Source organism: Phodopus roborovskii, unplaced genomic scaffold (assembly GCF_943737965.1).
Source record: "Phodopus roborovskii unplaced genomic scaffold, PHOROB, whole genome shotgun sequence".
In the NCBI taxonomy this organism is placed as follows: domain Eukaryota; kingdom Metazoa; phylum Chordata; class Mammalia; order Rodentia; family Cricetidae; genus Phodopus; species Phodopus roborovskii.
The window spans coordinates 2,858,774-2,886,541 of NW_026125506.1; the positions used below are offsets into that span (position 1 = coordinate 2,858,774).

Below are 27,768 nucleotides of genomic sequence, written 5' to 3' on the forward strand. Positions count from 1 at the left end.
TAAAATCATACATACATAGTCTTCATCACCAATAGTAAATGGTAATAAACTTGGAACCCCATGAAATGCAGATGTAAATTTGAATTCATAAAGGGACCCCCCGTGTTTATCGCCTCATGACACTTTCCTGGCGCTGTGGCCCGTCCTTTGGAGTGTGGGGTGTGGTCAGGCTGAATGATGCTGGTGGTACCCTTTCCTCTCCCTGCTAGAACGAATGGTTCTGCACACGGGGTCTACAGGAACTCGATATATTGACACAGCTGTTGCAGATTTCACGTGTGAAGCGTTTCTGCAGTAGAAGTGCCGGATGCGGTGTGGGATAGGATTCAGACTTCCAGGACCGGTGGTTGAGCTGTGTAACCTGAGTCACGGGCACCCTTGGCCACCGAGGACACAAAGCCCACAGTGCACCACTGTGCACTGTCACTCAGGCCTGGTCATTGCCGAACATATACTTAAAACTCTGTACACCTCAGAGCATAATAAAAATGGAACAAATTCCCACCCGGATTGCCCTTTGTAGAAAAGTGGTCAGTCCTTTTGTATGAAAAGCCTGGACTTTTAAACCTTTGGTTGCCGCACTCCGTTGCCCACAAGAGGGCAGTGTGGTACCCAGGTTACTGGTTTACACATCCCATAATGAATGTCGAATATGAGGGCAGGAGCCAGCTCCCCAGGGAGCTGCTCTGCAAGCTGAGGAGAGATTTGGGAGAGCTTTTTCATTTTTGACAGCCTTGACTGTCTTAGCTACTACATAGCTTGCTGTGTTTTTAAAAAGGTTTAAAATTTTATTTTTTAAGAACGTGTATGTGTGTGGGTGTGCCAGAGGAGTGTATCAGAGCTTCTGAAGCTGGAATTCTAGCTGGTTGTCAGCAGTCCAGCCTAGGTGCTGGGAACCATGCCTGAGTCTCCCTCGGGAGCACCGAGCAGTCTGAGCTCCGATCACCAAGGCCTTCTCTCCAGCCTCCACTGCCCCTCATTTTGTTGTGTGTCTTTGCTGTTTGTATTTGTTCCCATGTAGAACATCCCCGCACAGCCAAGTCAAAGGAGCTGACTGGAAGGTCTCATGGAATCTTCCAAGACCTCGTGGTGAACACCAGGAAAGGGTTGAAGCATGTCAAAGATTCAAAGAGAGGTATGACCTGGGAAGAAAGGAAGGGTGGCCTGGAAAATTCTGTAAAACTATTAGTTGTAAATTTTGTCTTAAAAATAACTAGTGTGACTTACAGCTGGAGAGGAGGCTCAGGGCAGGAAAAAAAAAAGAAAAGAAAAAACAAACAAACAAACAAAAAAACTTTAGGTGCAAGTCGGGGGACCAGAGTTCAAATCCCCAGAGCTCACATAACCAGTATGCGGTGCCATGCGTGTGTGCATGTGTGCGTGCCTGTCTGTCTGTCACCCCAGTCCTCCCACAAGATAGAAAGTGGAGACAGAAGGCCCGGAAGCTCTCAGGTCAGTTAGCAGGGCCCACGCATCAGTGAGTAAGAGACTCTGCCTCAAACAGGACGTAGCAGGACAGAACCAAGCTGTCCTCTGCCTCCCCCATGTCATGCATGTGGCTGCACTTACATGCACACCGTATGTACAGGAGAATAAAATAGTAATGTGTTTGGCAGAGTCCACACAGCTTTGCTCAGTCGCCATAGACAAGTCCCCTCACCCCCCGCCCCCCCCCTCGCCACCATCATTTGAAAGTATCACTTTCAGGCGTGATGGCCCCTTGTAGGGAGGGGTCTGGGTGGGCTGGGCAAGTTTCTTTTCCACTTACAATGTCTAAAGCAGTGGTTTGCAACCCTCCTCATGATTTGACCCTCGTTAATACATTCCTCTTGAGTAGTGACCCCCCTCCCCCGCAACCATAAAATTATTTCATTGCTACTTCATAACGAGAATTGTTGCTACTGTCATGAATGGTAATGCTAATATCTGTGACTTCCAGTGGTCTGAGGCAGCCCCGTGAAAGGGTTGATTGACACCCAAATTGAGAACCGTTGGTCTAAAGTAATGTGCCTTGCTTTCTAGGGACGGAGGGCAAGGTGATATGTCTGCAGACAAACCATTACCAAGTGACTTGTGACTGTAAAATCGCATTCAAGTACAGCATCAACTACAAACCAGACATAAAGGACATAAATATCCGCACAAATTTACTGCTTAAACATCAGTCTGTACTTGGCAAGTGCCATATATTTGACGGAAACTCGTTGCTGTTACCTCACAGGCTGGAGCATTTGGTTAAGTACTGTTTTATAAGAATTTTCTGGACAGTAGTGTCCAGGACAGTGCTGTGGAACTGATAATACACACATCCACCCTGATGCCCAAGTTGGAACATCATGGGTCTTCACGTCCCTTGTTTTAGAACTTAAGTAGAAGTTAAATGGTATTTAAACACAACGCAGGCTAAAAATGCTGAGCGGTGCTGGGGTGCCGGTAGGGGCCGGGGAGAGACAGCTCAACCAGCAAAGAGTTGGTCTGCAGGTGTGTGGGCCTGAGTTCGGATCCCTGGTACTCACATAAAACCTGGATGGGTCTGGTGTGCACCTGTGACCCCCAGAGCTGAGGAGGCAGAGATGGGAGGTTCCTGGGGATGGCTGTGACATCCAGTCTATTTAAATTGGTGGTCTCCAAGTTCACTGAGAGCTTGCCTCAAACTCCAGGTAGATATTGACTGAGAAAGACAGAACATTGGTCTTTGGTCTACACACAGACACAGCATGGAGAGACATATGGCAGAGAGAGAGAGAGAGAGAGAGGGAGAGAGAGAGAGGAAGAGAGAGGGAGAGGGAGAGAGAGAGAGAGGGGCGCAGAGAGAGCGGGGACACAAAGAGAGAGAGGGAGAGAGATGCAGAGACACCCCCACACCCTCACACCCTCACACCCCCACACCCCCCCACACACCCCCACCCCCCACACCCCCACACACCCCACACACCCCACACCCACACCCCACACCCCACACACCCCACACCCACACCCACCCCCCACACCCCACACCCCCACACCCCCACACCCACACATACACACCCACACACCCCCACCCCCACACACACACACCCCCACACACCCACACCCACACACACACCCACACACCCCCCCACACACACACCCCACACCCCCACACACCCCACACACCCCACACCCCCACACACCCCACACCCCCACACACCCACACCCCACACCCCCACACCCCCCACACACCCCACACACCCCCACACACCCCACACCCCCACACCCCCACACCCCCCCACACCCCCACACACCCCACACCCCCCCACACCCACACCCACCCCCCCACCCCCCACCCCCCCACCCCCCCCCACACCCCCACACCCCCCCACACCCACACCCCCCCACACCCACACACCCCCCACACCCACACACCCCCCCACACCCCACACACCCCACACCCCCACACACCCCACACCCCCACACACCCCCACACACCCCCACACCCCCCCACACCCCCCCACACCCACACACCCCCCCACACCCCACACACCCCCACACACCCCCACACCCCACACACACCCCCACACACACACCCCCACACCCCCCCACACCCACACACCCCCCACACCCACCCACACACCCCCACCCCCACACCCCCACACACCCCCACACCCACACACACCCCACACCCCCCCCCACACACACACCCCCACACCCCCCCACACACACCCACACCCCCACACCCCCACACCCCACACACACCCCCACACCCCCACACACACACCCCACACCCCCACACACCCCACACCCCCCACACACACCCCCCCACACCCCCACACACACACCACACACACCCACACCCCCCACACCCCCACACCCCACACCCACCCCCCCACACACCCCCACACCCACACCCCCACCCCCCCACACACACCCACACACCCCCACACACACCACCCCCCCCCACCCCCCACACCCACACCCACACACACCCACACCCCCACCCCCCCCACACACACCCACACACCCATGCCCACATCCAGAGAGGTCACATAGAGGCACATGCGTGCGCACATATGCACAGAGGTACGCGCGCACGCACACACACGCACACACGCAGAGGCGCGCACACACGTATGTAACTACACATGCACACACAAAATGCTGACATCTTATCGTTTCGTTAAAAACTTTATACAAAGGAAGTTTATATAGGGCTCTATTTTCTATGTATGTTTTTAGTTTTCCTTCCAGGTTAATATTTATATTGGTAGCCAAACCAATTATTTTCAGGAGCTTAAGTAAAACATGTGTAAATATAATATTGTGGTGTTTGATATCTGTAAATCATGTCTTCTGAATGAATAAGAGCTCCACCTCAGCTTGGGCAGTTGAGTGTCCGGCTGCCTGTCAATGAGACCTAGTTTTCTTGAATATCTCCATTTTGTTGTTGTTGTTTGCTTTAAAGTGCATGGGTGCATTCTTGTATGTGTGCGGGTGTGTATTCATATGAGGCCAGAGCTGAGGATCTGAACTCGGATCCTCAGGCTTGCCTAGCAAGTGATTTCCTGACTGAGAGCTGTCTCAACATTCCCCCCTCCTTGTTTGACATCTTAGGAAATGGAGCTTGTCAGCAAGACAGAAGCAGGTGACATAGTGTTAATCCGTATCCAGCTTTGCGGTGAGCTCCACCCCAATCATCCCGACTGGCTTCGCTACTACAACATCCTCTTTAGAAGGTGAGTAAGACTTGGCTATCCCTCCACCCATCATGCTCCCCGCGGTGCTCCTTAGGCCCTACATTGTTGAGCAGGCAAGTGTCTTCTAGGTAAAATGATACTTGAACCTCAGCTACAATATGCAAACTCAGTATTTATAGTTCCCAGCATTTGTCCTCCTGCCCATACCCACTCCTGTACCTGCTGCCTGTCTGGAAAGGGGAACAGATGTTCACGCTGCGTATCTCTGGAGTATGTGTGTGTTCTGTTCTGCAATCATTATAATGACTAAATATGCAAAGGACCATTTGGGCCACAGAGTCTGCAAGATGGTTTATTTTAGTACTAAGGATGTTTGAGGCCAATCGTAAGGTCCCACACACACTTGAGGCCCTCTCCCGTGAGAGCCCCTTCATGTGTTTTATTTACCTAACACTCTGTTAATTGTTCAAACAAGGTCACCCTTGTTTCCCTGATGTGTCTTCGTGTGTGTGTGTGGGTGTGTGTGGGTGTGGGGGTGTGTGTGTGTGGGTGGGTGGGTGGGGTGTGTGTGTGTGTGTGTGTGTGTGTGTGTGGCTGGGTGTGTGTGTGGCTGGGTGTGTGTGGGCGGGGTGTGTGTGGGCGGGGTGTGTGTGGGCGGGGTGTGTGTGTGGGTGTGTGGGTGGGGGTGTGTGTGTGTGGGGGGTGTTGGTGTGTGTGGGTGGGTGGGAGTGGGGGGTGTGTGGGGGTGGGGGTGGGTCGTGTGTGTGTGTGTGTGGGTGTGTGGGTGTGTGGGTGGGGCTGTGTGGGTGTGGGGGTGTGTGGGCGGGGTGTGTGTGGGTGGGGTGTGTGTGGGCGGGGTGTGTGGGGGGGTGGGGGTGGGGTGTGGGTGTGTGTGGGTGGGGGTGTGTGTGGGTGTGTGTGGGTGTGGGTGTGTGGGTGTGGGTGTGTGTGGGTGTGGGTGTGTGGGTGGGGTGTGTGTGGGTGGGGGTGTGGGTGGGTGTGGGTGGGTTGGGTGGGGGGTGGGGGTGTTGGTGGGGGTGGGGTGGGGGTGGGGTGGGGGTGGGGTGGGGGTGGGGTGGGGGTGGGTTGTGTGGGGGTGTGGGTTGTGTGGGGGTGTTGGTGTGTGTTGGTGTGTGTGGGTGGGGTGGGGGTGGGGTGGGGGTGGGTTGTGTGGGTGTGTGGGTGTGGGTAGGGGGTGGGTTGTGTGGGGGTGTGGGTGTGTGTGGGTGTGTGGCCATACTCAGGATCCTCTCCACAAACCCACTCTTTCCACCTGTAGAACACTGAAGCTGTTGGACTTGGAACAGAGCGATTCCAATCTCCAAGAACTTCAACAGCAGCTTCAGTTATCAAGGTTTGAGAAAAACGAGGAGGGGGGATGGTGGTGTAAACCGGTGTCTACAGATTTAATTAAGAAATCTGCTTCGAGGGTGATCCTTTGGTTTGAAGTGCTGTGGTTTTTTGTGTCTTGTTGTTTTTAACTTTTACTGATTCTTTGTGGATTTCACTTATCTTCCCATCCCATTGCATATGCCCCAAAACAAGTTTTAAAGCAAAAATCTATCTCATCGTGGAAGCTGTAGTGTGGCCCATTGAATCACAGTTTACCGTTTAGTACATTCATCTTTTCTTGCAAGTATTCATTGCTGTGGGTCTTTGGTCTGGCTCACAGCCAAGGCTCAAGGCTTCTGCTACACCCTTGACAATGAACTCTTACTGGGGCTGCTCCGGCATACTCTGCTGTTTTGGACCTGTAGGTTCATCCCCTTCACATGCCCATAGATGAGGTTGGAGTTGGGGTGGACCTGGGTGGTAGCTGGGTTGGCCAGCCCACCAGCTCTCCATCATCCTCACTACCCAGGTGAGCTCTTCCCACAGCCTGTAGACCCCATGCAGCCTGCAGCAAGGAGTTGGGATTTTAAAGTGACACCCATGGATTATGAATGGTGAGGGTTCCATGTGTCAGGCTTGGATAATCCTAGCACTTGGGAGAAGGATATTTAAGAGGACTGAAGAGTTTAGGTCAGCCCTGGACTACATATTAAATCATTGCCTCAAAACAAAACAAAACAAAGTTCTGTTTAATGTAAGGTGAAAAGTCATCATTAAAAACAATCCCAGCAGCTCAAGGTGCTTAGGCAGGCTGAGGTGGTGGCACACATCTTTAATCCCAGCACTCTGGAGGCAGGCAGATCTCTGTGAGTTGGAGGCCAGCCTGGTCTACAGAGTGAGTTCCAGAACAGCCAGGACTGTTTCACGGAGAAATGTAAGGGGTACGGTTTTTCCACCCGCAGCCTGGTATTGTCCCGCTGCCGCGCCAGCCCCAAATAACACACAAGAGACTCTGTATTTGATATTATACTGTTGACCAGTTACTACTTTCTTATTGGCTAGCTCTGCCTTAATTATTAACCCATTTCTGCTGATCTATGTATTTTCACATGGCCTTCTCTTACCTCAGAGGCGGCTGGCGTCCGGCTCTCTCCAGACTCTCCATCTTGACTCCTCCTTTCTACTTCCTATTTCCTCCTTGTCTCCTAGTCCCTCCTATCTTCCTTTCCTATTGGCCAACAGTGCTTTATAATTAACCAGTATGAGAAACATATACAGAATGACATCTCCCATCATCTCCTCTTTTCTGTCTAAATAAAAACAAGGGTTTTAACCTTAACATAGCAAAATATATCACACAACAGTTATCAAATAAGAATCACAGTTAACACTATTTAGCCCATTAACATTTAGCAAGATTTAAGAAAATATTCCATCATCTATTCTATCTTTGTGTGTCTAAAGTCTATACCATAACTATCTGTCTTCAACTCCTTCAAAGACCACAGAAGGATAATATATAAACTCTACAAATGACAGAGACATCATGCCTTTGTCAGTCACCTGAAGTTCTTCTGTAATCTTCCATCTTCAGCCCATACGCCATAGTGTGTCTGGCAGACTCTTCAGCAAAGCAGGAAACTTTAAACTGTCTTCTTGTATTGGCAGTTTGTCAGTCACTTTCCTCTGTGTCCTGCAGACTGTCTGGCAGACTCTTCCATGAAGCAGGAACTCTATAGCAATGTCCATCTTGAATCAGCAATCATTTTTCTATGGGTCCTGCATGTCCAGTTTATATAGCACAAAGTCAAACAGTCCAGACAAGAGCAGTATCTTGTCCAAATGGCTAGTCTTGCCATATTGGAAGTAAACTCCATAACGTGTTTCTTTAATGTCCATCTTCCTTTTTGATGCAGGTGGTGTTACCAGGAGCATTTATGTCTCATTGTCAAGTAAAACCCTAAATCATTTTAAATGCCATATTCTGTAGGTCTTTGAAAGGTTTGAAGAATTCCTATCTATCTTAAATACATCTCTGTGTATCTTGAAAACCCTAACTAAACTCTAAGCTTTGACTATCATAGGTAATTATCTATAATCTGTACTACATTATACATTACATTTCTAAATGAGCTATACAAACAAGAGGAGAAATATACATATGACAAAATTGACCTTAAATTGTATCAATAAATGAAAATCCATTCCAAAACAAAGTATTCATATCTATATCATAATCCTCTTTTTACCTTTAAAAAGAATATTGGTTGTGATCATTAACCATTTATAACCAAGTCCATTTAAATGAAAACAAACATTTATAAACAATATTTGGGAATTTGGGCGTCGTTCTTTTCAAACTATTTTCTGCTGATAGGGGGCGCTGTCATGGGGATCCTAAGAAGTTGTAGAAATCTTGGCTGTAGTCTGCGAGGCTGCTTTGTCCAAGTTGTTTTGAATGTTGGATCACCTGGTACTCTGTTTCAGGGGGTTTGGCTTGATCAAACCACATTATCTCCCATCAGAGAAACCCTGTCTTGAAAAAAACAAAATAAAACAAAGACATCTAGCTTGACACTTTAAGTGACATGGTTGGTAAGAACAGACTGCATGACCCGTGACTGCCCCTCCTTTGGTGACCTTCTAAAGACCAGCACTGCCTAGTAATAAGGAATTGAAAGCAAGCTCTGGCAGGGAATGCTGGGGCCAGACCGGCCTCTGCGTAACAGATTCTCTTTGCAGAATGAGCATCCAGCGCACCTACAACACTTCCATCCTACCGTACGAGAACAGACTGACCCTGTGTGCTGACGTGACACACAAGCTGTTCCACGATAAAACTGTGCATGATTTTATACTTGAGAAGAGCATTAATAGGAAGAGTAAGATGATGAAGAAACAGATCTCTGAAAAGATAACAGGATCCATTGTTCATACTAGGTGAGTACATTTTAAACCCCTACTGGTTGCTCTGGCTACCTCTTTAGTAGGTCACAAAAGTTCTTGTCATGCCCAGAGAGCACACATTTGTATCTGGAATTTTCTTTGGGCCACCAACCAGCTCCCAAATTATTGATGTTAATAAGGATCAGGAGAAACAAATAGGCCGAATAGTTGTTTATTCAGGGAGAAATAACTTACAACATAGACAGATGAACACCAGCAGGTTCCTGTCCCAAGGACCCCTGTCCCCGTGCTGTAAGCAAGAGAGCTCTCAGAGCCCCCTCCTCAGCCTTAGTCTCACGTCCGGCCCTGTCTCCACCCCCAATGGGCGTGGTCTATGCCACAGGGGTGGACAAGGTGAATATCTCACTACACCGAATACTTACTATTTATGAACACCCAGCCTTGGCTTAGGCTTGTCCCACTAGCTCCTTTAAGCTAATTTAGCGTTCTTCCATTCACCTGCATTTTGCCTCGGGGCTTCCTGCTCCTTCTGCGTCTGCCTGGCCCCTGGTATTTTCCTGTCATCTTCCTGTGAGCCTAAACCCCGCCTCCTACTTACTCTCCCTGCCTAGAAGTCCCGCCTATCCCTCCTCCCTTACTGTCATTCGGGACTTCAATTAGATCAATCAGGTGTCTTAGGCAGGCAAGGTAAAACAGCAACACATCTTTGCATTAGTTAAACAAGGGCAACACACCTTCACAGAACTAAGCAAATGCTATGCAGCGCACATTCATGAAATTCAGGGCTTGAGTTGAAAAAACGGCAAGCATCATGTGACGGTCTTGCTTGGGTATGTGTCTGGTGTCCGTCTCTATGCTCTGCCCTTGGCATGTCTCTTTGTTTGCTCCTGGGCCTTGCTGCTTTTTCTGCGCAAGCTCATTCCTGTTCTAAACGATGGTATCTATTGCCAGGTATGGCCCAAGGGCAGCTTTCACCTCTGAAGATGTTTTGTCTTAATTCTTCTATATCAGAAACTCGCCACCCAGAGAGCCAACTTGGTTACATAGGTATTTCCAAAGGGAAACGAGAGCTCGTGTCCTCCAGAACTGGTGCATCGCAGCCCAAAGCTAGACAAACCTGATGCTTTATATCTTGTTAGTAGATGAGGCATTGTATGTCCCTGCAATGGAATATTACTTAAAAATAGGAATGTATGATGTGCCAGTGATGGTTATGGAGTAAATGACCCTGGAGGAAACCAGTCAGAAACAATTGTAAATTCTGAGTCAATTTACATGAAGTATGTGATCAGGCCAGTGTATGGAGACAAAGAGCACTCAGCGGCTGCCTTGGGCAGGGTCGGGAGATTGGGAGCAAATGAGTAGCCACTTAGGGTTTTGAGGTTCTTTCCTGGGAAGTTGAGAATGGTCAGCCCTGGGATTCTCAAAAGACATGGACGTGATCCCTGGAATGTGGGTAAGCTTGTGCTGTATGCCAGAATCTGCAGGACTTCCCTACATGCATGGCTGTGTGCCGTGAATGATCAGAGCTGACCTCTCACCTGGCAATCATTCACCACAGGTACAACAATAAGACCCACAGGATCGATTTAGTGAACTGGGAAATGAGCCCCAAAGACACGTTTAAAAAGTTTGATGGCAGCATGATCACCTTCATCGACTACTACAAGGAGGTGAGGATCCCACTCTTTGGATATTTAAATTGTGAAGGTGCTCATGTCAGAGAAATCTCTCTGCATCTCCTTTAGATGCCTGAGGTAATGTACTAATACACCTGTTCTATCTATGGAGACGTGGCCATTTAGGGAAGAGGTCATAGTGTCTCAGAGAAGCAGAAGGGACTGAGCTGGGCAGATGAGGGACAAGCATGGGGCTCAGGCACCACATTCGGGATGTGTCTGATGGGGATTGTCACCAGCAAGACTAATAAAGACAGGGACAATGTAAGCATCTCCCTCCCTCATCTAGTGGGGCGGAAGCCACCCTGAGTCACATTTTATATGTTGGGATGAATCGGATTGCACTGTGAGCCAATGGCATTGGATTAAGGGTGCGTGCGGACTCACGTGGGTGCTCACGTGGGCACGTGTGCACATGTGTGATATACAACATGCAAAGTATATCCCATGCATGTTGCTACCGTATGTGACCGAGTGCATCACACATGCGTGCACACACAGAATGCACCTGTATCGTATCGAATGATGGCCTTCACTATGGCGGTGTTCTCAGCATCTGCACCATGTGCTTTGGGCTTGTGGACACCCTGTTATTCTTGTCCCCACCCTGTCCGACCCCCTCACCACACCCTGCCCACCTCTACTCTCTAGTATTGTATGGGCCGTATGCCTGCACCAGGGTCCTTTACTCACGCATCTGTTCATGGATGTGTAAGTTGGTTCCACGGCTTGGCTCCATATTACATATGTTTAGAAGTCATGAAAGCAGAAGGGGACTTTTGGGGGCAATGAGGAAGGGGGACACTGGGAGGGGACAAGGCAGTGGCCAGGACAGTGGGACCAAGCCAGCAAATAACACATGAGTGAGTATGTCGTAAGGAAATGAATATGCCGCAAGGAATCATTGCCTTTTTTATTTGCTACTAAAAGGGGGTGGGATTTAGTGAGGCGGTGGCTCTGGGGTCAAAAGGAGGAGAAATGAGACACACACAGAGGGACCGGACGCAGCACAGCCTCTGGCTTGGGAGGGGTTGGTACGCACTGTGCTGGGAAGACTGGGAGACGGCATCCCCTGTGGCTAGAGCAGCCAGCTGTGATGTGGAGAGAGGCGAATTCTTCCAATACATGTCCCAAGTCTTCAGGAATAAGGGTCCCCTGACAGTGATGTGTCAAGTGTGAGGACCAGGGGTGAGAAAGAGCAAAAGAGTACCTGGCCTCGGGAGGTTTCAGCATGAGATATTTGTTACAAACTCCAACTTCATACTCACTGTTTGTGGGGTGGGGCGGGGCGGGGCGGGACAGGGTGATAGCTGAGGTCAGCAGAGATGAGCCAGGTAATCTTGTCAGAGGGGGACTCTTCAGAAACGGCTGCCTTAGGACTGATAACCGCAGCCCAGGAGTGGCAAGTAATCTCTACTCCGACATCAGATCAGCCTTGCCAGCTCCACTCTTCCACAAGGGCATGGACTGAAGCTTTGCTTTCTTCATGGCCTCTGAGAAAGTCCTGGGTCTGACACAAGACTTTCTCAGTCATGTCCCCGCGGAAACCACACTCACATACCCACACATAGACACATATACAAATAAAAATTAACAATTTGATAAATGAATATCAACAGACCATGTTGGGGAAACATTCACATCCCTCAGTGGCACCATAAGCTTTGAAAGTTAATTCTCAAACCTCTAGGGCTCAGGTGCAAGCCTTGGAAGCTGCATGTCCAAGGCAAGGACTCTCCTACAGCTCCCTAAGCATAAGCCAGAATTTGTGGTGAGGCCCTTGTTGGGAGGAAACCAGCAGCCTCTTCTCTCTCTGATGCTGTTCTGGAAATCATCTTTTCCTGCTGTTAAGTTTAGGAGAGATGATTCGGGAGGGAGGCTGGGGATAGACCTGTAATTTGACATTTAGGAGAGACAAAGCTTTGCCCTCCCTTGTCTGAGTTTCTTGTGAGTCTCTTGGGGTGGGGTGGGGCTAGTGCTTGCTACGTAAGCATGAAGATCTGAGTTTAATCCCTGGCATGTGGAGGGAGGGCTACAGACACCTATGGGCCGTCCCACCTGCTCTGTGAGGGCCAGGTCCAAGAGGGAGCTTGTCTCAAGAGATAAGATGGAGGGTAATAGAGGTGGACAGTCCATGTTGATCTCTGACCACCCCCCCACACACACACAGCAAGCACACCAGCCCATATGTATGCATACACCACAAACACAGATATACCATAGACACATTGCACACAGACAAGCACACTGGCACATACACATACATGTACCATAGATAGACACATTGCACACATACAACTATACATGCTTGTTATGTGTATGTTTTTCTGCCTACCTGTCTGGACCCACCACCGCACCATCCCCAAATAACACACAGAGAGACACTGTATTATATATAAAGCTGTTGGCCTGTTACTGGTTTCTTATCAGCTAGCTCTGTCTTAAATATTAACCCATTTCTATTAATCTAAGTACTTCCATGTGGTCTCATCTTACCGGAAAGAGGGCCCGTGTACTACCCTGTAGGTCCTCCATCTTGACTCCTCCCTACTCCTTTCTCCCTCCTCCTTGTCTCCTAGTCCTGCCTATTTGTTTTCCTATTGGCCAACAGTGCTTTATTCATTAACCAATAAGAGAAATATATTCACAGAATGACATCTCCTATCATTTCCTCTTTTCTAAGAGAAAAAGAAAGGTTTTAACTTTAACATAGTAAAATTATATATGATAAAACAGTTATCAAATAAGAACCATAGTTGACAATGTTCAGTCTGTTAACATTTAGCAAGATTTAAAGAAAATATTCCATATTCCATCATCTATCCCATCTTTGTGAGTCTAAAGTCTTATATGTATCTTATCTGTAATCCTAACTAAGGAAAACTGTAATCTAATGATCTGTCTTCAACTCCTTCAAAGACCACAGAAGGATAATATATAAACTCTAGAAATGACAGAGACAACTCACTGCCTGGCCAGTCACCCGAAGTTCTTCTGTAATGTTCCATCTTCAGCCTATAGGCCATAGTGTGTCTGGCAGACTCTTCAGCAAAGCAGGAAACTTTAAACTATCCACCTGTATTGGCAGTTTGTCAGTCACTTTTCTCTATGTCCTGCAGACTGTCTGGAGGACTCTCCCATGAAGCAGGAACCCTGTAGCAATGTCCATCTTGTATCAGCAGTCACTTTCCTGTGGGTCCTGCATGTCCCGTTTATACAGTCCGGACAGGAGCAGTATCTTGTCCAAATGGCTAGTCTTGCCATATTGAAAGCAAACTCCATAACACATTTCTTCAAGGTCCATCTTTCTTTCTGATGTAGGTGGTGTTGCCAGGAGCAGTTGTGTCTCACTGTTGAAAAACCCTAAACCATTTTAAATGCCTTCCCTATTCTGTAGGTCTTTGAAAGGTTTGAAGAATGCCTATTCATCTCAAATACATCTTAAATACATCTTGAAAACCTAACTATAATCTGTGCTAAATTATACATTACATTTCTAAATGAGCTGTATAAGCACAATACCTACATAAGAGGAGAAATGTACATATCACAAAATTGACCTTAAATTGTATCAATAAATGAAAATCCATTCCAAAACAAAGTATTCATATCTATACCATAATTCCTTTTTAACGTTTAAAAAGATTGGTTGTGGTCATTAACCATTTATAACCAAGGCCACTTAAATGAAAACAAACATTTATGAACAATATTTGGGAATTTGGGTGTCGTTCTTTCCAAACTGCTTCCTGCTGATAGGGGGTACTGTAAGAAGGGATCTAAAGAAAATGCAGAAATCCTGGCTGTAGTCTGCAAGGCTGCCTTGTCCCAACTGTTTTGAATGTTGGATCACCAGGAACTCTGTTTCAGGGGGTCTGGCTTGATCAAACCATGCTAGTCTGGAAGGAATCCACAGCTTTTCATTTTCTATGGAAACAAAAATAGAAATCCTTTCCTCCAGTAACCTGTCCTTAGACTTAAATTTTGGAGTCAAAGCATTTTTAAAATATGTAAATTGGACTAATCCAGCAGCATTTGTTTTAACAGTTGTGACTATTTCCTCAGCAGTCAAATGATTTAAAGATAACAGAACAGCATGTAGTATCCAGTCTTGTTGTGCTTTCCATCTTTAAGTGGCTTTTTTTTTTATTACTCTATTTTATTTTTATTTTTTTCATTTTTTGAGACAGGGTTTCTCTGTGTAACTTTTATCTTGTCCTGGAATTTACTCTGCATACCAGGTTTACTTTGCAATCACAGAGATCTGCCTGCCTCTGTTTCCCCGAATGCTGGGATTAAAGGCGTGTGCCACCACACCCAGCTACTCTGTATTTTTAAAACCATTTTACTTTCTTTTTTCTCCCAAGCCTATGCATATTTTAAAACACACTGTAAACCTTTAGCGGTTTTTCTTAATGTGAATCTGTCTTTACTGTAAATCTTTATCTTTTGTGGCCATGTGTCTTTTATCTGGTAAACAACAACATTGCTAAAATGAAAGCCATAGCTATGTTAGCTGCGGTCTATCAAAGATGGCGGCGGGTACTTTTTACTGTCAGCTCTGAGAGCTGTGCTCACCGCCTTGGTCTACACTGCCATCCAGCAGCATGTTGCCAGCTTGGAAATGTGGTCACTGCCATTGCCAGCTCTCATACACACCATCACATTGTTAGCAGAGCTCTTTAAAAAACCTTTCGGTTTTTTGCCGCTTATGCTGAGTCAGGAAATCACCCTTAAAGGAGCCAGGCAAGTCTCTGCTTCTCTCTAGCAAAACAGAGCCCAACCGAGAAAAATGCTGCTACCAAGAAGCCTTGTTTGTCTCTGTTCTTTTGTTTCTAAAACCCTTTCTTAAGCTTTTGTTAAGTTTTCAGTGGAAGTTCTTATTAGCCACATTGAAGGCGCCATTATGTTAAGAGTAGGTTTTTCCCCTCCAGTCTGGTCCCACAGCCGCGCCAGCCTCAATTAACACACAGAGACGCTGTATTAGATGTAAATACTGTTGGTCAGTTACAAGTTTTCTTATCAGCTAGCTCTGTCTTAAATATTAACCCATTTCTATTAATGTAAGTATTTCCATGTGTTCTTATCTTACTGGAGAGAGGGCCTGGACCTCTGCACAAGTCTCTCCATGTTGACTCTTCCCACTACTTCCTTGAATCCTCCTTGTCTCTTAGTCCCACTATCTTGATCTATTGGCCAACAGTGCTTTATTCATTAACCAATAAGAGAAACATATTCACAGAATGACGTCTCCCATCACATGCTCTTGTGCATGCGCACACACACACACACACACACACACACACACAGAGGCAAGCACACTATCACACACACGTGTATGCACCAAACACAGATTTACCATAGAATCAGACACATTTCTTTCTCACGTACACCACCACCGCCACCGAAGAGTGTGTCATCCATCTACACACAGGCCTTTGACATGTTTTATGTTGCCCTTCCCTTTGGCCACATGTTTATAAAGGCCAGCAGGGTATTGCATAACCCAAGTAGAGAAAATTTTAACATTTCCCACCCATTTCTTTTTGGGTGCACAGCAGGCGTGGCGATCATGGGTGGTATGCCTCTGTGTCTTGTGTGACCCTCACTGGGGAGCTACTGAAGTTTATCGAGCCCTTCTCTCTCTTGTCTCTGGAGCAGCAGTACAACATCTCCATAACTGACCTGGGCCAGCCGCTCTTGGTGAGCTTCGGCCGGTGGAAGAAGGGCCAGAACCTGGCATCCCGTGAGCCTCTTTTCCTGGTCCCTCAGCTGTGTTACCTGACAGGTATGGGCCCGTGTGACTGTGGACAGCGGCCTCTTCAATCATCACAGGGCAGCTCATCCCACATAGCGCTGACGAGGGATTTCATCCTCCGGGGTGGCTGGCTGTTCTGTCCCTAGATACCAGCCTTCTGTCCTCTCCAGGACCAGCTGAGCCTCGAGTGCAGGCTGTAACTTCTTGCTGTCTTTTCCTGAAAGGTTTAAAGCATTGTGTATCTGGTAACCGTAACCTGATGGTGACGTTGACTAACAGAATGAGGTTGAACCCGGAGGACAGAAGGGAAGCACTGAACACATTTATAAATAGCATCCACACGTAAGTGCCTTCTTTGGTTGCTGAGTGTAAGCCTGTACGTGGCATTGTATTCAGGGTGAGACCTGTGTGTAGCCTTCCGGCCCCTGTGATTCTTCTTCTAAAAAACAATGATGACTGTGAGCTGGGGATGGAAACTCGGGTCTGTAGTCCAACATTCTGGAGGCTGAGATGGGACTTACAAACTTGTGTGCAGCTTGGGCAGCATAGACTGTGCTCAAAACAACTGGAGAGATGGCCCAGAGGGTAAGGCGCCTGCTGTGGGAAAAGCCAGGCTTTGTGGCACATACTTGTGACCTTCATGCTGGGGGACAGGGACAGGGGAATCTCAGGGGCCTTGCTGGCTAGCCAGTCTAGTTCAAGTGAGATCCAGGCTCAGGGGGAGATAAAGTGGAAAATAAAATAAAGTGGAGAGAGCTACAGGGAGAAATGAGAAATCCCCAACGTTTCTGGAATGTACATGGATCTACATAGGTGAACATTCATGAATATGCATGCATGTAATCACACAACAGTGATTATAGACTTGGTCATTTGTGGGCAGAACAGTGCCCACTAGAGTGTTAGCTTTGGACAAGGGGGAAACTGTGGGCTGGAAAAGATGAGGTTGTCCTGGAGCTCAGGGAGTTTTTTTTGTTTTTTTTTTTTTTTTTTTTTTTTTTTCTGCACCATCTTATCATAGAGGAAGGCCTTGGGTTTAAGGGAAACTGCTTGAGCTATTTTATTGCTTGGTCAGAGCACTATTGTGATTTCTTTTTTCTTTCAGAAATCCAAGCATACAAGATGAGTTCCTGCCATGGAGTATGAGGTTTGACAACAACTGTCTGCACGTGACGGGGAGACATCTGGACCCGGCAACTCTTTTCCAGTGTAATGATTCGGTAAGCCAAGTTAAAGTTGGCCATAGAGCCTTCAACTCAAGATGCGGGGGGTAAAACTCGTCACATTAACAACCGTGGGTGTCACTTTTTACCGCTGCCCCTCTTTACATGCGAGGACAGGCTTCAGTAACAGTGCGGCTGCATCTGCTGGGGATCTAGGTTCATGTGTTTGGGCAGCTTCCTGGGCCAGGAGGGCCAGGAGGGCTATCCAGAGCCCCAGGGCGTCAGTGTGGGTCAGAAGGGTGAGCAGGTCAAGATGCAAGCTAGACCAAGGAAATAGGTTTGGTTGGCTAGATTGGAAAGGCACAAGATGTGGGCTGATGCCTGCCTCATCTGCCTGTCTCCACCAGGGTTCGGTTTGTCTATGTAGGAGACCAGGGCCATTATGTGCTGAGGGATGCAAGGAAAAGCATCTTAGCACCTGAGTTAGAGGCCCAGTTCCCCTTGCCTGCCTCTTAAATGCTAAATCCACTCAGTATTTGAGATGGGGGATTGTGAGGTCACAGCAGGAGTCTTGCAGCTCAAAGGGCAGCCTTGACTTAGGCTTTCACTAGGAAAAGATGGAATAGCAAGGTGATGTCAACAGTTCAATTTGTTCTTATTCCTTTTCAGTATGAGGTCAATAAAAATTCATGGAACTGGCTGAATGAATCGAGCAGCAAAGCCTTACTTAGACCAAAGCCCTTGGAGCGCTGGGTGATCCTTTACACAGAGAACTGTGACTCAGAGGTAGACCTACTAGTAAATAAACTCAAGAAGGTTGCAAGCACCATGTGGATAACTGTGGGGCAGGAAGCCAAGTAAGTGGGGACTGGAGTGAGCACTGGTCTGAACCAGTTGGTGACCTTTGGAAAGACAAATTGCCAGAATATTACTTTGTAGGAATTATGTTCTTCTCTTAAAAAAGAGCTTGTTTTACTTATTTTCAATCCAGAAAGAAACCTTGCAGTACGTAATTTATTAAAAAAAAAATGACTTTTGTTTGGAAAAGTCAAACAGTAGTTATTTCATGTGGTTACTTAAACTTTACTTTTGTTGGGTGTCTGTCAATCACTGGGTGCTTGGGAGCATTTCCCTGAGTCTGTTCAGGATGTTCCAAGTCCGCCTATCTCTCTCCTTCCCATCAGTTTAACCCCTCTATTGCTGCAGCCCAGTGGTGACTTCCAAGCTGGTGGTGGTTCTGAGATGTTTTCTTTTTGATTTCTTAAGATATTTTTTATTACACTTATTTACTTAGTTTTGGGGTTAGAAGAAGCACACACACCATGGCAAGCGTGCATGTGTAGGTTGCAGGACAATTTGCAGGAGCCAGCTCCCTACTTTCAGTGTGTGGAGGGGAGCAGGTATTGAATTTCAGTCATCGATCACCAAGCACCTGGCGCCACCACCCCCTCTTAAAGACTTGTACTGAAATGCCTACCATGGCACATTCTGTGTCTGGCTCTCTCTTTCATGCATGTCAAGTGGTTTCCCTGATCACCACCTTTCTGAAAAAGACTATATGATTGTCTTCCAGATATAAATTCAAGGAGGGCCCTGACTCCTTTGAGAAAATGTTAAAGAAACACGTTTCACAAGATACACAGATGGTGAGTGGCCACGGCAAGTGCAGTCTCTACAGACTGGTCTAAGGTGGCAGCTTGCATGCATTTTACTTAAATAAAACTATGTGTCATATGTGTGTCTGTGTTGTGTTGTGGGTATATGAGTGTTCATGCAGTTGCCCATGGAGGTTGGAAAAGGGCCTCTGTCTTTTGGGTTCATGACTGCGTTTGCAGATAAACAAGCGTGCTCACACACACGCACAAATTAAATTAATATAAATAAATATTTTTTAAAATATGGATTCATAGATAGGTCACATGGGAACCACTCTTGTTTAACAGACTCTGGAGCTTTGTAAGTCATAGGGTGTCTACAACCTCCAAGCCCACTTGCTTAGTGGTAAACTGAGGTGATACCACCTATCTGGGTGGTTTTCTGGAAGAATTATTGGAGATGAGGAGGCACATAGCTAGTACCCTGCACATGGGTGGTCTTGTGTGTGGCCAAGGCACCTGACCCTGGTGGAATAACAAGGCTTCTTCATTCCACCTTGAAATCAAACAAAAATGCTGTCATGGTGAATTCTTAGACACTGAATAACCAGAATAAAGTGTTTTGTGGCTTTTCTTTTCTTTTTGTTTTTTAAGCCATGGACCCACACAACCAAACTGTCTCATCTTTTCCTCCCCCACGCCTTCATGGGGGTTGGCGTTGGGATTGCAGGCAGGAGTGTGCTTCCTGTTGTAATTCTAGATGTCCCTCCCATCTCGAGACGGTGTCGGCATACTCCACAGCCTTGCTCCAACAATCACACCTGCAGATGATGGTTTCCATTTGTCCTGCTACTGTGCTGCTGTTAAAGTGCCTCTTTGTCTTCCTTGGAGGTGGTGTGCGTGCTGCCCAACAATGACAAGAAGAGGTACGAGGAGATAAAAACCTTCCTGTGCACCCAGAGCCCAACCCCCAGCCAGTGCGTTTTGGCATCCACCCTGAAGACTACAAAGAATCTCCATGCCATAATCGCCAAGATCGCCCAGCAGATGAACTGCAAGATGGGAGGGGCTCTCTGGAAGGTGAACACCGGGGTATGTAGAGTCCCGGCTCCTCCTGAGTGAACGTATTTGTAATGAAACCCAATTGTCTACCCTTTCGTTTAGTGATTCCTTTCTTCCTTGTTTTGTTCTAACCCAACTAAACTGTCTTTTGTACAAAAACTAAAAATCAAGTTGGAGAAGACAATGTTCATTGGAATCGATTGTTTCCATGATATCGTGAACCGGCAGAAGTCGATTGCGGCATTAGTGGCAAGCACCAAGGAAGACTTAAGCATGTGAGTGAGCCCCAGGGGCAGGCCCAGGGAGGCGTGGGAGGGATTGAACTGGCTCCTCTCTCTAGACCAGTGGCTCTCTGCCTTCCTAATGCCAGGACCCTTTAATGCAGCTCCTCATGTTGTGGTGACCCCAACCATGAAGTCGTTTTCATCGCCTCTTCATAGTGATTATAATGTATGTGTCTGATACATGGCCTCTGTGGAAGAGCTATTGAGTCCTCCCACCTCCAGGGGTCATCACCCCAGGTTGGAATCGCTGCTGTATACAGTATGGGAAGTCAGGCATTCATTCCTGTCCTTCTGACTTTCCAATGGGCTTATCTTCTCTCAGCTTTCCCGGTATCTGGATGGGTCCTTTTATCTTCTTCACTGCCCACCACAAACAAAAGTGGTAGCTGAGCTGGACACGGTGGCATACTCCTGTAGACCCATACAGAGAGACCAAAGCAGGAGGGCACCAAGGCCAAGACCCACAAAAAAAAAAAAAAAAAATAACCTGTCAGCTGACAGCAACATCTGTTCCTGTCTGTTTAGGAGCAGGAAACTGGCGCCCGTGGCTGATGCCATGTTCTCTAGCCCTTGATTTCAACCCAATAATGTTCTTTTGCTGCTAGGGGGAAATAGTGTTTGTGAACATGTGTGCATATGTAGGTTTATGTGGCACACATGTGCGTATGGAGGTTGGATGTTGACAGTGTCTTCCTCCATCCCATTGCTCTCCATGTTTTGCTGTGTTTTGTTTTTGCATCGGGGTCTCTCACTGAACCTGGATCTCATTGACTGGAGTGGGTTGGGCTGGCCAGTGAACTCCAGGAACCATCCTGTCTGCACTGCCCCAGAACTTGGATTATAAGCAGGTTTTCATCATTTTTATTATTTTATTTATTTTTTTGGTTTTTAGAGTCATGGTTTCTCTGTAGCTTTGGAGCCTGTCCTAGAACTAGCTCTGTAGCTGGACACAGAGATCCACCTGCCTCTGCCTCCCGAGTGCTGGGATTAAAGGCGTGCGCCATCACCTGGCTTTAGCAGGTTTTCATCATGCCTGGATTTTTACGTGGGTGCTGGGGATCTGAACTTGGGCCCCGTGCACTGTTATGGTCAACTGTGCCATCTGTCAGCTCCAGAGTGGGTGTTTCTGAGAATGCCCCATGTCCAGGGTTAGGGGATATGGCAGGGGAGATGTCAAGCCAGAAGAAGTTGATTCTGTCTTGGGGTCTTAATTACCAACCAAATGACTGATGAGAAATGAATTGATCATTTGATGCCCGGGCCCAGACCTGCCCACTCCCAGTAAGAGTAGAACTTAAAGCCATGGGGTGGCTTGCTGTATCAGAAGTTGTCACAGTGGCTGCATTGTCCCACAGCAAGTTAATGTTTTCAAGCTGCTTGTGTGTGTTCCACCCCAACCCCAAAAATGCCCAGATCAGTGTGCAAAATCCTCTACCAGCTCTTGCTTCTGATGGTGATATTGGCCAGGAAGAGCTGATTGTGGATTAATTCAGAATCCAAATGGCAAAACAGAGTTTCTGATTGATCAACTTCTCTGCAAAGCAGGTGGCATTCCCAGTGTCTCTTCCAAGATGCAGGACAGGAGATTGTCAGTGATCTCTTCAGCTGCCTGCAAGGTCAGAGCCCAAGGAGTCAGCTTCCTGCCGGCATTCTCCACAAGTGGGCATGACAACCCCACAAGCTGCTGGTTATGACTGAAAATGTCTCCATGTGTGCATGTGTCCATGGCGTGCATGTGAAGGCCAGAAGACAACTGTGGGTGTTGTTCCTCAAATATCACCAGCCTTGCTTTTTAAGATGGTCTCTCACTGACTTGAAGCTCAATGCTAAGTCAGGCTGGGTGGCCAGGGCGCTCCAAGGATCTTCCCATCTCTACCTCCCCAGCTCTAGGATTTACAAGCACTTTTACTGACTGAGCTTTCTCCCTAGCCTCTGTGTGTACCAAGGATGGGGAGGGGTAGGGTAAGGGTGGGGTTGGGGATGCCTATCCACCTAGCAGTGACTCTAGTGGACAGGCCAGTGACGCTGTCCATCAGCCTACCAGGTAGAGTCTCCCTGCCTCAAAACTTCAGCAGAGAGAAGTGTCAAGAAACCTCGGGCTAGCCTGGGGTTGCAGATGGTGAAGCTGCAGGCACCTCAAAGATCAATCTAGAAGTTGTTAGAGAAGCAGAAGTCCACCCCCCCCCAGTCACAGTGTGTTTACACACATTCTCCCACTCCTGTCCAGCTGCCCTGGATTCCTGGGTCACAAATGAGAAAGAGAAACCACAGACTGTGGTGGTGTATCGGGATGGCGTGGGGGATGGGCAGCTACAGGAACTGCTGAAAGAGGAGGTTCGCCAGTTCCAGAAGTTCTTTGGCTTTAGGTAGGTATGACCCCTGGTGAGTAGATGGGGGCGGCCTGCGTCCTTTAGACGCGGAGGAAAGTCTATGCCGCCAGCACAGAAAAGAACTGGTACAGACACAGGCTTAGTGCGGCCTTGTGCTTCTCATTTTTCATCGAGCCAGGAGACGGCTCCCTGTTGCCTTTCATGTTCTGTCATTATCTCTTCCTCCACTCCTCTTCCCTTCTTGCTCCTTTCCCTCCCTCTCCTCCTCCCTCCTCTTTATCTTCACCCTACTCTTCACCTTCTTCTTCCTCCTTGCAGTACTGGGCACTGAGCTCAAGGGCCTCACACATACTAAGCAAGCAGCAGGTCTTGAACTCTGGATCCTCCTACCCTGGCCTGCCCAGCAGGTGGGACCTCAGGCCTGAGCCACCTGCTTTCTGTAAGGAGTAAGTTTTTCCTCCCGCCGCTGCTCGTGTCCCGCTGCCTCGCCAGCCCCAGTTAATATACAGAGACGCTGTATTGATGTAACGCTGTTGGCCAGGTACTAGTTTCTTATCGGCTAGCTCTGTCTTAAGTATTAACCCATTTCTGCTAACCTATGTATTTCCACGTGGTCTCCTCTTATCCTCGGAGGGCCGGCTGGCGCCCAGCTCTCTCCAGACTCTCCATCTTGATTGACTCCTCCTTACTCCTTCCTCTTTCCTCCTTGTCTCCTAGTCCCTCTTGTCTTCCTTTCCTATTGGCCAACAGTGCTTTATTCATTAACCAGTATGAGAAACATTTACAGAATGACGTCTCCCGTCAGCTCTCTGTTCCAGCATTGGAGCATTTGTCCCCTCTCAGGGGTGGCAGATGTCCATACTCATTCTCTCCTCTAGATGGCTGTCTCGCTCTGCTTTCTCTGTCCTCGTCTGTGAGGCCCTGTTGCCAGGGACAGCTGCAAAATGTGCTTGTGTGGAAGGAACCTTTCCCCTCTGATGTGGGGGACTGTGAGGAGATGTTGCTGCCTGGGAGGGGGTCCCATCCACCACCTTGGGCTCCCTCTGATCCTACCCAAGTGTACAATGTACCCCCACACACAGGGGTGCTCTGAGGAGGGGCTGACTTGGCAGAATGACACAGAATGACATATCTGTCCTCTTTTCAAAGCATCAAGCTAACGTTCATCGTGGTGAAGAAACGTATCAACACCAGATTTTTTCTTGAGGAGAAACAAGAAATCAAGAACCCACATCCTGGGACTGTTGTTGACGAAGTCTTAACCAGGGAGGAGTGGTACGCCAGCTCTCCAGTGCTTCAGTACAATCATCCCTTTTTCACTTGGCAGTTGCCCCTGTCCCCTGCCAATTTGGAATGTCTTTAACAAGCAGCCTTGTTTTAGCCAGGGTTACTATTGCTTTCATGCAACACCATGACCAAAAAACCGTTTGGAGAGGAAAGGTTTACTTCAGCTCACACTTCCACACCACAGTTCATCACTGAGTGAGTCAGGACAGGAACTCACACAGGGCAGGGACCTGGAGGCAGGAGCCGATGCAGAGGCCATGGAGGGTGCTGCTCACTGGCTTGTTCCCCATGGCTTGCTCAGCCTGCTTTCTGATAGAACCCAGGAGCACCAGCCCAGGGACGGCCCCACCCACAGTGGGCGGGCCCTCCCCCATCAATCACTAAGAAAACGCCCTATAGGCTTGCCCACAGATCTTCCAGAGGCTTCTTCTCAGCTGGAGCTCCCACCTGATGACACAAACCAGCCAGGACACACACAGTATCAGTCTGTGCTGGGAAATACTTCCTTTACATTGAGAAATCATGTTTGGTGTGGGGTTCCTTGAGTTTCTTAATCACAGTTTTGTGACTGTTAGCTTTTGTGTCAGCCTAGAACCGTTTTAGTTATGAATGCAGAAATAACAGTGTGTATGTATGGACCGTTTGGAGCCATGGATGGATCATGTGCTACCAAAGGAGCAGTGAGTCCCATCGAGAGCGAGTCACATGGAGACGGTTCACTGGGTAAGGGCGCTTGGGCACCAAGCCTCCAAGCTGCTCATCTCAGTTTGGTCCCTGAATCCATGTGCTAGTACAGTATGGCCTCACGAGTTGGCCGTGGCACATGCAAGCAAATCAACCTAATATTTACCACTCACTGCAGAGATTGAGTATTCTCTGAGCAGTCGTAGGGAAGGGTGGGAATCCTTGGTCTCCAAATGTGCCAAAAATTACAGATGAGATGGAGTCTGTTTCATAAGACACACCATTTGACATGTGCGAGTTGTGTTTTCAGGCATCAGCAGGTGACATGTTGTTGCGTGTGTGTGTGTGTGTGTGTGTGTGTGTGTGTGTGTGTGTGTCTGCGTGTCTGTCTGTGTCTCGCTCCCTCTCTGTGGGCAGGACTTATTTGGTAAAGAGGCAGTGGACAAGTGCTGCTTACTGGCTTGCCCCGAACGATAACTTGGTAGGCAAACTTACTCTCTTCCTGAACTGTTAGACTGATGTAAAAATTAAGCCAGCTCAGCCCTCAGCCCTCCTCCTCACTCACGTCCCCAGTTCATTGCGAGAGACGGGGTCTCTCACTGAACCTGGCATCCAGAAGCCCCAGGGATCTTCCTGTCTATTTCAATGCATGCTGTGTACCCAGGGTTTGTTTTTTTGTTTGGTTGGTTGGTTTTTGTTTTGTGTTTCTTAATGTGTGTGCTGTGGACCTACCCTCAGTCCAAATCCTTTCAAAGCAGGCATTTTATCCACTGATTTGAGAATCCCATGGGCATTACTGTGTCAACAGCTTGTCCTTCTTGTTCACGGGTTTTCTTTATCATATTGTGTTTCACCAGATACAGTGGTGCCTATGCTTGAAGGCAGCTCACCCATAAGGGGACCCCTCCCGCACACTGGCAGCTCCGTGCTTTAGTTTCCAATCCCAGTAAGCTGATAGCTGATGATGTCATCTGCTCCCTTCTCCCAGGTATGACTTTTATATCATCAGTCAGCCTTCAAAGAATGGAACCGTCACACCGACTCATTATAATGTCATCTATGACACCAAGGGCCTCACTCCCAACCAGGTCCAGAACTTAACCTACAGACTCTGCCAGATGTACTACAATTTGCCGGTGAGCCCCTGGGCATGTTTAAAACTTGGCTTTCTTTGTTCTTTAAAACTGAACAATTTTGAGCCTTCCAGATTGACACCTGTGAAAATGTAAACTGGGGGAAAGCCCCTGCAATGTCTGAGTTGACCAAAGTCTTTCCTGCTCTCTTCCTCCCAAAGGGTTTCATCCGGGTTCCTGCTCCATGCCACTATGCACACAAGCTGGCTTACTTCGTGGGGAAGGCCATCCACCGGAAGCCAGCGCAGAAGTTGTCAGACTATCTCTATTACCTTTAGCCACACAGGAAGCAATGACGTCGAAACCCACAGCCCACTCATTTTTTTTTCTTGTATTTTTCCTTTCCAAGATGGGCCCCCCCCCTCCAGTTTATTTTTTAAAGACACAAAGGGGAAGCATGAGGCATGAGATAGAAAAATTAGTGTTGGGAGTGTTGCCATGTGACATTTGGTAATTGGATAGAAATAGCCTTTTGAGTTAGGTATGGAAGACTGTTGCTTGCACTTTGGTGAGGATTGAAGGGCATTTGGGGAGGAGTCACAAAAATGCTCTGATTGATTTAAAAGACAGAGACTTGGAGACACACAAGCATTTTCCCCACGGCCCCTCAAGGAAAGCCAAAATGTGCCCAGCCTTTCTGTTCAGTTCCTGGTTCCTGCTCTGGGGCCACTGGAGACAGGGACATATTGTCTGTGTGAGGCTATGGTGCAATGGTATGTCTCCTGGGGGCAGAGGCTCCCCAGTCAAACACTCTCTAAATGGCTTCACATTGTTCATAGATCAACTTTTGTTTTCTTGCAGAGGCGTTTTGTTTTTTTTTTTTAGGGGTTAGGAGCAGCGATTCACTTTAATTACGCACCCAAAAAGGGTGGACTGGCAATGTTTGTGTTGAGGGTGCAGCTTTTCAATCCATCTTGTAAGAAATAAAGCTAATCACTTGTGAAAATATATTTTGAGAAAGAGGAGCTTCTGTCCCAAGTGGCAAATGAGATTGCTCTGTACATTCAATCAATACCAAGACACTTTGTGGTACACAGGCAGCCGGTGGTCATTGGTGTCTATACCTATATATACACACACCTATATGCACACACATTATTTATGATATATGACACTATATGTAGATAAGAGAGGGATGGACTAAAAATAGACTCTGGGCAAACTTTACTTTCTGAAGACTGATTTTGGTTAGATACCGCGCTAGAGAGGTAAACACTGCTTGGAAGACAACTGAAAACGAAAACTTCTGAATGCTCCTCACTAGCATGGTGTGTACAAATGTAATCTATTTCTAATCCTCCAATTGACTGATGTGTTCAGTAAAAGCATGCATGCAAAAATGCTGGATTCTGTCATGGTGATTGCAGCTCTGTCAATCTGACAGAGAAACCCTGGCCTTTTGGGGTAAATGGAATGCTGCTGTATTGAGCAGCTGCCTGCTGGCCCTGCTGCATCTGTCTTCATAGGGTGGTGCCTGGCATCGGTTTCCCTGAGATGGCTTATGCACACAGCACTGTGTGATGCCTCAGCTCCACTACCTGGGCTTGAGGTTCAAGGTCTGCTAGGAGCATGTGTGTACTAATGACATGATCCGACACTGACTTAAGGAACTTGGTCCTCTGAGCCCAGAGATGGTTCTGGATACATTCGGTTGCCTCACCAGATCTGTGGGGAAAGGGGCTTGTGGTCAAGACTGATAAAACCTGGGTTCAGTCCCCAGGGACCCACTTGATGGAAGGAGAGAACCAACTCCCACAAGTTGTCCTTCAGCCTCCACACAGGCACTGTGGTTGGAACGGTTGTGTATGTACTGGACATATACACACATCATGCTCTGAGCAGCCAGGGTAACACATGCTTACTTAATGTTGCCCTGGGTGTCATGTTAAGGCTGGAGGCATA

General features: G+C 47.8%; 2 protein-coding genes across 2 annotated transcripts in view; one reads left to right on the forward strand and one right to left on the reverse strand.

The window, feature by feature from the left end:
* Positions 1–27,768, reverse strand: part of Sgsm1 (small G protein signaling modulator 1) — a 641,040-nt gene that overhangs the window by 68,764 nt on the left and 544,508 nt on the right. The window lies entirely within an intron of this gene.
* Piwil3 (piwi like RNA-mediated gene silencing 3) lies at positions 117–26,146 on the forward strand. Its single transcript, XM_051176365.1, has 18 exons — positions 117–186; positions 1,022–1,135; positions 2,023–2,234; positions 4,570–4,691; positions 5,932–6,046; positions 6,410–6,513; positions 8,727–8,924; positions 10,453–10,564; positions 16,232–16,358; positions 16,553–16,670; positions 17,434–17,548; positions 19,978–20,187; positions 20,329–20,423; positions 21,978–22,048; positions 22,660–22,774; positions 23,885–24,037; positions 25,722–25,869; positions 26,028–26,146. The coding sequence occupies exons 1-18, from the start codon at positions 117–119 to the stop codon at positions 26,142–26,144; spliced, it is 2,316 nt and encodes a 771-aa protein (XP_051032322.1). The 3' UTR covers positions 26,145–26,146.

What these genes read in the sequence shown, in the direction of transcription:
- Piwil3 (XM_051176365.1), top strand. Translation starts at nt 117, where the DNA reads ATGACACTTTCCTGGCGCTGTGGCCCGTCCTTTGGAGTGTGGGGTGTG. An exon ending in TCAGCTGTGTTACCTGACAG is followed by an intron (nt 16,359 to 16,552) that starts GTATGGGCCCGT and finishes TTTTCCTGAAAG; the next exon opens with GTTTAAAGCATTGTGTATCT. An exon ending in ACCAAGGAAGACTTAAGCAT is followed by an intron (nt 20,424 to 21,977) that starts GTGAGTGAGCCC and finishes TCTGCAAAGCAG; the next exon opens with GTGGCATTCCCAGTGTCTCT.